Source organism: Akebia trifoliata, chromosome 5, assembly GCF_017979445.1.
Source record: "Akebia trifoliata isolate Shusen 1 chromosome 5, ASM1797944v1, whole genome shotgun sequence".
Taxonomy (NCBI): Eukaryota; Viridiplantae; Streptophyta; class Magnoliopsida; order Ranunculales; family Lardizabalaceae; genus Akebia; species Akebia trifoliata.
This window is the reverse complement of record NC_141379.1, coordinates 22818900-22833092: the sequence shown is the minus strand read 5'-3', so window position 1 is coordinate 22833092 and position 14193 is coordinate 22818900. Positions and strand designations below refer to the sequence as shown.

Genomic DNA, 14193 nt, shown 5'->3' with positions numbered 1-14193 from the left:
TGATGTAATGATGTTATAAATCTCGAGGTAGTGTTTGTCGAAAAACCCGTTACAAGGAAAATTCTCAAGAAAGTGAATCTTCAACTTTCGGAGCCCGACTTTGAAGCGGGCAGCTCACTTCAAAATTTGAAGGAACCCTCTTCATTACAAGACACATGACGTTTTGAATTTATTTCACACCTACAAGTCCACCAAAATTTGAAATATCTCCTTAGAAATGCCATCTGTAATCCAATGCAAAGGTTCCTTCAAAATTTTGAAGCGGGTTACCCCTACTTGAAAATTTTTTCAGGCACATCACACACTACATCGTGGGAGTAACTCCTAATCATCAATGCAACCATGCCAGTTAGGTACCCAATGATTACTTCAATTCTCAACTCCCACATACAAGTAGACATGGTAGTTCATTCAGAGAGTTGCCATTGTTAAGTAATCATAATTCCCTTCAACTTCAATTCTATTGCAAGGTTCCTTCCAAACAGACAGTAGTCTTTTGTCCATAAAATATTATTTACCTAAAATAAAGTAGATATGCAGCAGCGCTGCTGCTACAAAATGTAATGGTGCCTGAAGATAAGGTTATTGGTTAACGTGAATTGTTTTGGGGGAAAGATAACTGAATCCAAATATGTTATCTTTCAGGTAAGTGTTTCAGTTAAAGAAACAAAAGATCCACCTCTCCAACAAGCACAGTAAGAATTAATCAAACATAAACGAAAAACGAAAAAAAAAAAAAAACATTTTGCAGAAATAGAGCAATAAAATATTTTTGGGTTATCTAGTCTTCTTTTTCGTTTATATTTTAATTTTATGTTTTTTTGTTTTATTTTCAAACAAAAAAATAAATAAATAAATAAATTATTGCAACAAAAAACAACTATCCTCTCTATATATACAACATATGTCCTTTGGACCAATAAATAAGATTTCAATCAAACACTCGTCAATTTAAGAAGGTAAACAAAAAAAAGAAAAAAAAGAAAAACATGGATTACCGAACTCAAAACGCTCAAACTCAACTCAACAGCATCTCAAAAACACAAGAAGCTGTGAAAAAAACTTAAAAATAAAGAATAAACTTGCATTACTGAGAATCTGTTGGATTTTCATCACTATCAGTCGCTTGAGACTTGTGTGAATGAACATCTTGTTGTTGTTGTTGTTGATGATGATCTAAAGGCTGATGTTGTCCGAAATTCATACTCAAACCACCTCTGCTATAAGCATTGAGTCCTGCTAACATTCCCAAATTAGTTTCCGTAGTTCCAAGTCCTAGATGTTGAGATGCTGCAGCAATCCCTGGTGTTTGCTGCAATAGCATCGACCCCAGTGGGAGATGACTCCCACGGCCGCCGCCCTGAAATTCAAGGGCGGTGGAAAAATTGATTCTGGGATATTGCGCTCCAGTGTTGGGAAATGTCCACATTGGAGGATCCGATGGACCGGCACAACTAGTAGTCGTGCCGCTGCCTGTTGGAGCTGCAGTCCCGACGGGTAACATCCAGAATGCACCACCACCACTACTCGGCCCTGGTGCGACTGCCCACATGGCTGCTGCAGGCAGGACGTTAGGAGGCTGAATCAATCCTCCTAACGTTGATGATTTCGTGTCCGCCGAAGAAGAGTTTGTGTTTCCACTTTCTTGTTGGTGCTGTGAATGTGATTCCCCTTTGAAAAGATCTTCTCTAAAACGTTTTCGAAAATAATTATCACTGGAATCTCCACCAGGAAGCGCTTCTCCAAGCTGATCTGCAGTTAGAAGATGATGATGATGATAATGATGTTGTTGTTGTTGTTGATGATGAAACCCTAACATTGGGTTATGTGAAATTACAGGATCAGTTGTGTTTGCAAGAGCTAATCCTCCATGAAAAGAATGAGAAATCGATTTTGATGGTGGAGCAGAGATAGTGGTTCCACTACTGCGAAGAGAAACATTGAGAGAAGAGAAATTAGCAGGGATTGTTCCTGTTCCTGTTGTGGCTATAATTGCTGGCTCTGCTTGTTGTAACAACCACTCGATTGTTTCTCCATCTGATTTATGCCCTAATTCTCTTGTTAATTGGAAAACCCTAGCAGCACATGTTGCTGGCATACGGATGCGGCGTCCTCGACCGTCTACTTTTGTGTGTCTGTCTTTTGATGACCGTTTGATGATGGTATTCGCTATTGGTAGCTGTTGTTGTGAGGAAGAATTGGTGGAGATGTTGAGAGAAGGATCAACCAGCCTTGATGGGTTATTTGAACTTGTTGTAGAAGACCCACCATGAGTGGAGATGGAGCTCATGAATGGGTCTGGGTTTGGTTCTGATCGATTATCAAAGATGGGCAAAGAAGAAGATTGTTTTGGATGAAATTCTGAACTACTACTACTGTTTTCTGGCTCTGCTTGTTCTTCCATATGATATCTTTCTCTCTATCGTATCTCCTCTGGACTCTTGAGAGAGAAGAAAGGAAACTGAACTCTTTTTATGGTTTTCACCCACACACGTGCAAGGCCCTGATGATTTACTCTAACTAAGACTAAGACTAAGAGTGCGTGTGTGTCTGGTTTGCTCTTCCTTTCCTTCTGATTGATTGTTGTCTCTCTCTCACTCTCACTCTCTTTCAGAGAAAGAAAGTGAGTGAAGGTAAGGGAGGGGGGAAGCCAAGGGTAAGTTACAGGAGGTAGGATTATAGGTCTTACACCTAAGGCTCTTCTTGTTTTGGGGTTGAGTTGGTGGGGAAGTCTGGAATTGTAGCAGTAGCCCACACGTGGGGCCTCACAAGGAATATTAAATTACATTGTAACTTTCAAATATTGAGAAAGAAAGGCGAAAAAAAAAAAAAATTCAAATTTTACGCACCAACCTACACCCCTGGTTTTTTATCCCTTTGCCCTTTTTCTCACCTCTCTCTCACTTTCTCTGTCTGCGTGTCTGTTTTGCATGCAGTGGAACAGTGAGAAGGGACAATAGGCAGAAGAAACTGCAGAAAAAAAAGAGTCTTTAATGTTTGTTAGTACAATTATAACAATCTCCATTCAAAGTTTTATATATGAATTTCACCTCCTTGTTTTTACAAATGGAGACTCTTTTTTGAGTTTCAATTGAAAGTTTCATTTTCACTTGTTTAATGCCACTATATTTTCCACCAAACACACACTTTTACTGGCCTTTCCCTTCATAACTACTGCCACTCTACCTCTCTCTTTTTCATCTTCACTTTTTTTTTCCTTCTCCCGTTTAAGAAATATAGAGGTGCTAATCAAGAATATCTATCTCCCATGTTGGGTATACTAAAATAGTACCACATAATATGCACTTTTTAGTTCACAATCATAAATTAATATAATTTTTCCAATAATAAAAATATTATGTTAAATGGACGAATCAATGGCATGATCCCACACATATTAAAAAAATAATTAAGGTGATTGATTAGGCGAGAGATAAAATTGGGAAGGATATCATGGGTTAAGTGGTTATTTATCTTTTGAATTTTTTTTCTTTTCTCTAGTGACTTGGCATGATATCATTGATTCATCAGCTTAGCATAATTTTATTTTTATTTTTATTTTTAATAACTAATTCTGACCACTTTCAATTTCAACCTTCAGCCCACCCCACTTCCGCTTCAACCATATAGTAGAACTTGAAAACTTGCTTTAGATATCAATGGAGTTGACTCAATTCAATGAATTGCAAGTTGGTTCAAGTCAATTAAGTAATTGTATAATAAATTATTAATTTATACAAATTTTTTTGGACGTTTAAATTAAATGTTTGAAAAAATTACTTAAACAACCTTGGCTGAGGGACTTCTTTCTAAATAGTTCATTTAGAAAAAATTTCTTTCTTAATAGTCCGAGGATCTCATCTCTCATATTTCTCATGATTGAATGTTCTAGGACCTCAGCTCTCATATTTCTCATAATTGAATGTTCTAATTATTCGAAGTCATCGTTTTAATCTAAAAAAATTAGATTTTTGACATCTCAATTGAGTTTCGGAGGTCAAACATTTTGAAGATGTATCTAAAAAATTAAGATTTTGTTTTTTCAATTTCTTTCTTAGTTTTTAGGTGAAAATCGATCAAGAATGGCTTTTTGGGTTGATATCATTTAAACAAGTCGCTATCTCAAGTTTTTAGTTGATCTTTCCATGCATTTCAACTTGAAAAAAACTTTAAAATTGAAAATGGGTGAGTTTATTAATGTTGAGATCGACAATAAATAAAACGTGGTAAACTTAATAGTAAATAGTGGTGAGCTCGACAATAAAAATTGTGGACTCGACACTAAATAAAAAAAGCGTCAAGTTCGACAATAAACAAAAAGTGGTGAACTCGACAATAAATAATAACTTGGTGAGTTTGTCAATAATGAGGGACCATTAAGAAATAAAAGTTTACTAAATCTCCTATCAAGCTATCGCACAAAACTTAGGGATTATTTCGAAGTAATCCCTCGGGTAGGGTCCTTTAAGTAATTTTTCCTAAAAGTTTAAGCATCAACTTTTACTTAAAATACACTAATAAATTGTATATTAAATTATTAGAGACCGTCCAGTTGCACACTACTAATTGCTAGTTGCATACCAACCTTAAAAAAATCCTTTATTTTTTTATTTTTTTTTATAACCTTTATTTTAACAAACCATTTTCACTCCAATACCTAATATTTTATGGTTTAACCTTAATTTTAACATATAGTTTTTTATCCTATGCTCGAGCTCTACTTTGCTCGTGTTCTATTTGGCTCAAACTTAATTAACGTATTAATTTTCTCATCTTTGTTTAGAAATTAATATGAACCTGTGTATTTCAAGGGAATCTAACTTTGTAAACATGGTTCCAAAATGACAAAATATTTTGTGCAAAAATTATTGAATCAACAATAATTTTTGTGAGCATAATTGAAGAAGAACAAATCTTTTTTTTTTTAACAGAATGCAGTATTTTTTTTTTTAAATTATTTTTGGAGTGTAATCTTCCAAATGGAGTGCAAAGGGAAATTTTTAAGTGATGGAGTGCAATTGATAATGTGTGGTGTGCAACTAGCCTGTCCAATTATTAATATATAAAAATATTTTTGATGTTTAAAATAAAGTTGTATTGACACCCCAACTTTTACTTAAAATACACCAATTAATTGAATATTAAATTATGCGAGATTTACTGGGCAGATCTGTCTGTTGCAATTTTATTACAAACGCTCCCTTACTTTATCAAGTGAGTTACTTGAACAAACCGTACTTTATAAATTTGTCTTGCATGACTAACTTAGTAAGATTTGGGTCATTGGGCCCACATGGATTATCAAATTAGCAATCCAACACCATAGACCATAGACTTCTAGATTTATAGAAAAATTCTTATTTAAAGGAAAAAATTCGAAAAAAAAAAAAAAACATTTTTGATTTTGATTGTAGATGTTGAAAATGGATAGCAAGTAAACTCCCAAATTTAAAATTAAAATTTAACGGTGAAAGATAATCTTTTTTTCGATTTTTTTTTTCAAAGTTCTTAGAATATTGTCCTTTATAACCCTGTGTCATAGGATCATATTTTTTGAATGCTACAAATTGATGTAGTTAGAATTCACTCCAAAGTATGTTAAGCAACTAATTAACTGTATCAATTTGAATTTTATGACGTGGATCCCAACTCCAAGGTTTGTTGGGTAACAAACTTAATAAAGTGAGGTTTGGTGGGTAACAAATTTCATAAAGCAAGCTTCTCTTGGAGCTATTAGAACACCAAAGGAGTTTGTAATTAAAATGCAACAGTTAGATTTGTCAGGTAAATCTCTCTTAAACTATTAATATATAAAAATATTTCTGATGTTTAAAATAAGTCTTATTGATACACCAACTTTTACTTGAAATATACATTTCTTCTCCTCTCCCAAAATAATGCTCTCTTTAAAAAGAGAGAATTAGATAACAAAAATCATTTCTTAGTCTAATGCTAGCTCTCTTTAAAGAGAAAGAAATTGACCAATTTTTTTAAAGATACTTTTCTTTGGTGTTTTTAGTGATTCGGGCTCCTAATTTTCACAAGTTAGGAATTCAAGCCACATCTCTTATGAATTATGAGTTTACCTTCAAAAGTTGCCACATCAATAAAAAATATATTTTCCTGCCCAAAATACCTTATACCTTGATCTGAGCTAAACTTACTATTGTCGTCCTTTGCAATTGTAATTATTACACTTTTTCAATAATATAATATAATATATTTCTCTCATCTCCCCGTCATTTTTGTTAAAGCTTTCATTAGAATAGTTGAAGAAGATAAAGAAAAAGACTTCAGACAAAAAAGAAGAAGACTTCAGATGGAGAAGAGGTTTCAGAAGAAGATTGAAAACACATATACGAAGAAGAAGAAGACTTCAAAGGGAGAAGAAGATGTAATTGAAAAATAAAAAAACACTTTTGTACCGTAGCATACTTTATTTGTAGTGCGACACATTATCAAAGGTGTTATTTGTATATGGTCATGCCATGCTAAGTCGTCACACATCTCTTTAGATATGAAATAGTTTTCTTTGTAAGCGTAATTATTACACTTTTCATAATATAATATATTTATCTAATCTCACCGACATTTTCACTAAAGCTTTCATCATAATAAATGAAGAAGATGAAGATTTCAAATGGAGTAGAAGAAGATTTCAGACGAACAAGAGGTTTCAAAAGAAAATTGAAAAAAGAGATACGAAGAAGTAGAAGATTTCAAATGAAGAAAAATATGTACTTGAAAAATGGGAAAGTGACTTTGTAATGATGTATATTACCTTTATACCGTGGCGTAATTTATTTGTAACTCAACGCATTAATATCAGACTTTAAAAAGGTGTTATGTGTATATCGTCATGCCATGTTGAGGCGTCATCTATGATATAACTTTATTTATTTATTATATTTTGTAGTATAAGGAAAATGAGACAAATAGATGTATCGTATAGAGATTGAAGCTAATACCAAAAGCTTCATTTTGTAAAAATGGAGCTTCGTTATTGTTAATCGTATAAAAATGGAGAAATGGGTAACATAATAGTAGCTTAAAAGTGTAAAATGGAGGAGAGAGAAAACTACCGAAGTTTCATCAAGGAAGATTCATGAAAAAATGACGAAGGAAGCTTCAATGAGAAGTTTTGTTTAAAATTATTCATACCATCTGCTATGTACTACATTTTAGGTCCAGGTAACTACTCACAAGACAAACCTGACAATGTTGAAGGGTATTTTGGTTTTTTGGCAAGGGGTGATGGTAAACTCCCAATTTTGAAGAGATGAGTCCTGAACTCTTAACTTTCACAAGTTAGGAGCCCAAACCACTAAAAACTCCATTTTCTTTTGTGGATTATTTTTTATTTTTTATTTTTTGAAATCTATTAAGAGAAAGAGAAAGGACTTTTGAAATCTAAAATTTTCTTATTAAAAAATAAGTTTGAAATCTAATTAAGATTTTTGAAATCAAATTCATTATTCCTTTCATGGTCTCTTTTCCTTTATCTCTCCCTTTCTCATGTTTTCTATCTTTCTTTATGGAAGATTTTTTTTATCTTACATTATTCTAAGTAATCTTAAAAGATGACTTTGTTGTCTAATTAATTTTATATGTAATTTCATGAATTAATGATTTAGGGTAATTGTGGAGGTGAAATCTCGAATGTCGTTGATTCTTCTAGATTTACCCCTAACAATTGATTTTTATAGTTCTTGATGCACTTAAGTTATCAAAAATCATACAAAAAATATAACCAAAGAAAAATGAAAGAGAGAAAAGAAAAAAAATAAGATTTATTTACGGGGTTCGTCGAAAAATCGGATTACGTCCCCAGGCTCCGAAAAGCCATTCCGCTATTCTTTAAGTCATTACAAGATTTACAAACCCTAGCTTCCTCTCCTCTTTATTTTCTCCTTAAAGCCCCCCTTCTTTTCTACCTATTCATTCCCCTTATATAGATAGAGAGACAAATCTTAAAAGAAAAGTTAAACAAATCAGGATTCTCTACAAAATCTATTCTCATTTAAAAATTGATATTCTCTAATCAATTTTGAAAACTTTTTATTTCTAGATAAGATTACAATCTTAACCAAAAATCTAATCAAGGATATATTAATGCCTCGAGATACACATTAATAATCACGTGATCCATCAGTGATATTTGTTTTATTTACGCCATGTGTCCAGTATCGATTTTGCCCTTTACAATTGGCTCCCTTCTTGTAAGTAGAGATTGGTGAGGTCGAAATTCACTTACGAAAATATTACACTATTTTCATGTCTTCTCCTTGTTTTATGAAAATATTGCTCTAGCTTCTTCCTCTAAGGAAACAATGGTCCTTTGGAACCTTGTGGTTACTTAGGACATCTTGGTTATTCAGCCCGCATCCTCTTACTACAGAGCCATCACTCAAGACATTAGTCATTCAAGACCTACAAGCCACTTAGAGCTACTTTTTCACACAAGATATCTTGGTCACTTATAACCCAACTATACTAAGGACTCGGTTCTGCTCCGTTTGCATAGTTCTACTCAGTCCACCTAACTATACTAGGGACCCAACTCTGCTCTGTTTGCACAATCCTACTCAGTCCACCTAACTATACTAAAGATCCAGCTCTGTTCTGCATGCACATTCCTGCTCAGTCTACCCAACTATATTAAGGATCTTGTCTATCATGTTCTGCTCTGCATGCACAGTCCTACTTAGTTCACTCAACTATACTAGAGACCCAGCTCTATTTTGTCTATCCTACTATGTTATACTTACACAATCTTACACAGTCCACCCAGTTATACTGAGGACTCAATTCTGTTTTGCCTACCTTGTTCTGTTTTGTTTACCCTACTCTGCTCTACCATTGAGGACAGAGTAAAGTCGCGAAGACCCTGCAAACCCAAAGGAGCCAAGGTAGTGCTCAATCCCGTGCTCTAAAACTCATGACAAAGTAGAGTCGCGGAGACCCTGCAACCTCAAAGGAGCCAAGGTTGTGTCCAACTCTGTGCTCTACTACTCAGGACATAGTAGAATTGCGAAAACCTTACAACAGAGCCAAGGTTGTACCCAATTATGTGCTCTACCACTCATGATAAAAGTAGAATCGTGAAAGGAGCCAAGGTCGAGCCCAATTATGTGTTCTACCATTCATGATATAGTAGAGTCACAAAGACCCTTATTTTATACCTCTATGTTGTGTACAAACCAATCATCATGAGTAGAAGCCAAACATGACTGGGTAGATCGAGTCAACTCTTGCGAGTTGGCACTAACCGACTAGAATTGGTGATCTCCTTATAATATATATCCTCCCAAGAATATATCACAATGTCAACCACTTCCACATAAGCCTTGTCATATCCAAAGTGGTATGGTGATAAAAACCCCATAAATGTTTACACTTTCTTATAAATCATACATTTCAGATAGTTATGTTAAAATACCTTGATAGTATCATTATCATTACTTTTACCTTTTTACCTTATATATTTGTTTTTTCCTCTTGATGTTGACGCAACACCATATTTAGAGTTTCGTAATCTGCACGGTTTATTTTTCTTGTACATCTTCCAATGGCTGTTACCCCAAAACAACACTAACTTATCACATTGTACGGACAATTCATAATCCACCCTACCCGTCGATTTCTTTTAACTATTAAGAGCACGCACCATAGTCTCCAATATAGATTGAGATCATCTTAAAAGTGGTTCTTATTCGATCCTACCTTGTGATTTTCGTGAGTGCTCTTAATTCATTCCCACGGACAACGCCAATTTGTGGAGACATAATCTTGAATGCCATCGATTCCTCGAGATTTACCTTTAACAATCGATTTTATAGTTCTTAATGCACTGAAATGATCAAAACCATACAGAAAAATAATCAAAGAGAAGGGAAAAGAGAGAGAAGACAATAAGCAAGATTTGTTTATGGGTTTCATCTAAAAATTGGACTACGTCCTCGGACTCCGAAGAGCCATTCCACTATTTTTTAAGCCATTACTATATTTACAAACCCTAGTCTCCTCTCCCATAAGTGCCCTCCTTTCGCTTCTACTTATTCGTTCCCCTTATATAGATAGAGAGACAAACCCTAAAAGAAAAATCAAACAAATCAGAATTCTCTACAAAATCTATCTTTATTTAGAAATAGATATTCTCTAATAAATTTAGACGATTTTATTTATGGATAAGACTACAATTTTAACCAAAAATCTAATCAAGGATATATCAATGCCTTGAGATATGCATTAATTATCGTGTGATCAATTATCGATATTCGTCTTATTTATGCCACGTGTCCAATATCGATCATAGATATTACATAATTTTTTTTATACACATTATGTATTATAGTTTAAAGTGTCCGTCTTTATAATAAGTTATTATTTTTATTGATAAACATGTTTTTAATGAGTTTAATAACTCAATAAGGTGGGATTTGAACCTGGGTCTGTGGTATAATCACCCAAAGACTTTACCAACTAAGCTAGTTGGTAATTATTTGTAAAGAAGACATTTTATATTTTGAAAAAAATTTGACTCATATGTTTATTAGAACAATTTGTAATTATGTTATTGATGCTTTTATAGATAATGTGTCATCCTCTTGAAAGATTTATTTTACAATAATTTGTAAATGATATTTTTATTTGTATTTTATGATAAAATGAAAATTGCACATAAAAAAAATTGAATGCTATCATCACTCAAGATTTTTTCTTATCTCTTTTTTAATTAGAAACAGAACTAATAGGTACCTGAGATTGTTAGCAACTCCCATGCAGCTAATAAGATCCTAATTAAACCTTAATAGGAATTGCACCAAACTTGACCCATTGACACCAGTAGGCCATAATACATTTAATCTTGATAATTATTAGTCTTTTTGGTCAAATGAAAATTTGTAGACCCACAACTCCTATAACCACCTTACTTAATTTGATGAGATAAATGGCAAAGTGTACTAAGGGTTAATGCAAATTCAAAAATCTGGATTTTTGACTAGAGATTGAGCATAAGGGCATTTGAGTCATTGTCTCTTAATATATGTAGGATATTGAGGTCAAGTGATGCATGTCATCAATTTTAAAACGTACGAGGGTATTTCTAATATTCTGCAAAGAGTTATGCTGGAGTAATATTGTGGGGGACATTTCTAACGTGGAAGCATGTAAGAACCATCGATTCTTTTCATTGAGATACAAGTGAGATCTCGATGAAAAGCATTTATGATTCTTACACACTTTCTTGTTAGAAATGTCCCCCACCATGTTACTTCAGCATTATCCTTCTACAAAACGTGGGGAGCATGTCTAAATCACCATTATTTAAAGACTAATGATAAAATGACGGGCTAAAAAGTACATGATCTATACGTGACAAGCGCAAAGAGCCATAGATCCTTTTTCCTTGTGAATCCCAAAGAAAAATACACGATTCTGTGCACTTGCCACGAGAGTCACGTATAGACCGTGCATGTTTAGTGCGTCATTTTTGAAAAAAATCCCAAAATTATATATTATTCATTTTATTTTGAAAGCGATAAATTAAAATTTTCATTATTAAGATATTTAAGGTAATTGAAAGAAAATATTTTCCCCTTTTATTTTAGTAGGTGGTTAAAAAAGAACTCTACTTTATCAAATAGTAAATCCCTCCACGGAATTTTCAAACTTTTTCTCTACCAAATCGGATTTCCCACTTTAATTTAAATTAATTAAAAAAATTAATCTCACCTAAATCCTTGTATTTTTGAAAAATGCTTAGTCGTAGGCTTGAAAATTATATCTTTCTGATTCTGATAAACTGCTCATTTTTCTATGCCCAATCATACGGTTATTAGGATTCCATCCCTTGATGAAAATCTCCAGTGTAAGTAGCCAATATAAGCCAACAGTCTTCCACATGGAGTCACCAAAATGGGAACAAGTATTTATGACCAGCGCTCTTTAGTCTTCCATTTGTTAGTGAAATTTCAGATGTAAGAAAAGGTAAGAAGTGGGCCTGAAGGAGTGCAGGTGAGCGTCAGTAAGCGACTAATGCAGAGAGAGAGAGAGAGAGAGAGAGAGAGAGAGGAATAGCTCATCCCAACACAAACACCTATCTCTTTCGAAGTTGTTATATTTATTCAAACCCTAAGAAATAAAATATACTTCAACACTCATCAACCTGTCAACTCCACCTATCCAACTTTCTTTTTAATCATTTTTTAATTAAATAACTCATCTAAATCCCTCCCACCGCCCTAAACCATATCTTCATCATCTCTATCACCATATTTTTATTATTAAATTAAATTTAAAATCTTGCATAAAGTTGTTTTATTGAGTTTGGCCATAGAATCTCAAACATCACTAACATTTAAGTAAAAAAGATGCTACTCCACGTAAAGTTTGAGTTTGGGCGAGTGAAAACGATCTCAACCGAGTTCTAAATCTTCCACCTCGTCCTAAATTTTGGGGTGATTACAATAAAAAGTCTTATTCCAACTATAATTAAGGAGCCTTCATATTATTCATTTATTAGGAGAAAATAAGGTCCTATTGGAGAATGCCAAGGGGCTGTTCATTTGGGCTTTTGCGCATGGTTTTTCTAGCTTTTATGACTTTTTTTTCTAAAGCAAAAGCACTTAGGTGCAATTCGTTTGGGCTTTACATGCTTTCACAACTTGTTTTGAACCAAAATGTTACAACGAAATGGAGTCACCTCAGAAAGGCTTTGCACTGAAGCAAGTTGCACATTTCAAATCATCAAAAACGGTTCAGTTGAAACCCATGTTTAAACAACATATTTCTATCAAATTTATCCTTTCATCTAAAATAAAACCCACTCGAGATTTCCTTTCACAAAACCCTTTAGGACTTCTTAGAGCACATTGCAGGTGTTGTAAAACATTCACAAGAGTCAATCGAGTATGGATTCGAGCTTTAATTCTCACCATTTCTCTCGAATATCTTCTTATTCACAGGTAACACGGATTCTAGCTTTGATTCTCACTATAATAAAATATCTTTTTTTATTATGTTTTCCTAAGAATTAAGGTCTCTAGGTAATAGTTGAACATTGAGGGGCATTTCGATCATTTTTGTGATTTCTCATAATTTTCTCCGTTTTTGTCGATTTGGGTCTCGTTAGATTCGAAATCATATTCTGAATGCAATGAAGATACTTTCAAGATTTTTCACAGGTCTAAGATTTTTGAGGGGTATTTTCGTCATTTCGTTAATTTTTACAAGTTTTTATGAATTTTAACGTGACGTTTTTTTCAGTCCCAACATGATTATTTTTAAATTTCGAGGTCATATTTTCCTAACGTCGCGAGGTCTTTAGGTTATCGAAATATGTAGCGAACCTAAACGTACGTACTTGCTAAATTGGGTGTAAGATGCGGTGATCGTAAGCATGCATAAATTTCTATGTCGAATTGTAATGAGTAAGGAAGATGGAAATACTAGGAACGACATAAATCAGAGACAAAACTCACAAGCCTTCAAGTTCTTTACCCTCATCATAGAAATTTCCCGCAACATGAGGTGAATTGTCGAATTAGGAATATGCAAAATTAAGTTGTCTACAGATGCCCCTCTTTGACAGAGGGTGGAAGCAAATTAGATAGTCAATCTATTGTGGTAATTGTGCGACATCCGAATTTCAAAACTAGTGATAACTCATTTTGCAAGTTGATTCAACAATTTGTTGAGGCATCCAGATCCTTGAGGGTAAGCTCTCTCTAGATTAAAAAATATCAAATCCTTAAATTTTGAAAAATTCTCTTTGACTAATGAAAATGCAATGAAAGTGCACGTGTTTGCAATAGTGTAATGATGATTTTGAGAAGATATGTCTCTATTCTACTCATTCATGATAGGAAGATAACAAACTTAACAAAGAAAATCTATGTAAAATGTAGATAAAACCTGAGTAAAACTTGAGAAAAATTAAAATTAAATTGAACATAACTTAAAAAAAATCTGAACATAATCTTAAAAAGGGGTCTGAGCATAATCTGATAAAGGGTCTGAGCATAATTTGAGAAAGGGTCTGAACATAATCTGTGCCTAATCTGAGAAAGAGTCTGAGCATAATCTGAGAAAGGGTCTGAGCATAATTTGAGAAAGGTTTGAACATAATCTGTGCCTAATCTGAGAAAGAGTTTGAGCATAATTTGAGTATAATCTAAGAAAGAGTCTGAG

At 33.6% G+C, this 14193-nt stretch overlaps 1 protein-coding gene across 1 annotated transcript; it reads right to left on the bottom strand.

The window, feature by feature from the left end:
- Positions 1–845: 845 nt before the first annotated feature.
- Positions 846–2808, bottom strand: LOC147401665 (transcription factor TCP22-like). Its single transcript, XM_086443029.1, has one exon. The coding sequence runs from the start codon at positions 2402–2404 to the stop codon at positions 1088–1090; it is 1317 nt and encodes a 438-aa protein (XP_086299155.1). The 5' UTR covers positions 2405–2808; the 3' UTR covers positions 846–1087.
- Positions 2809–14193: the final 11385 nt, after the last annotated feature.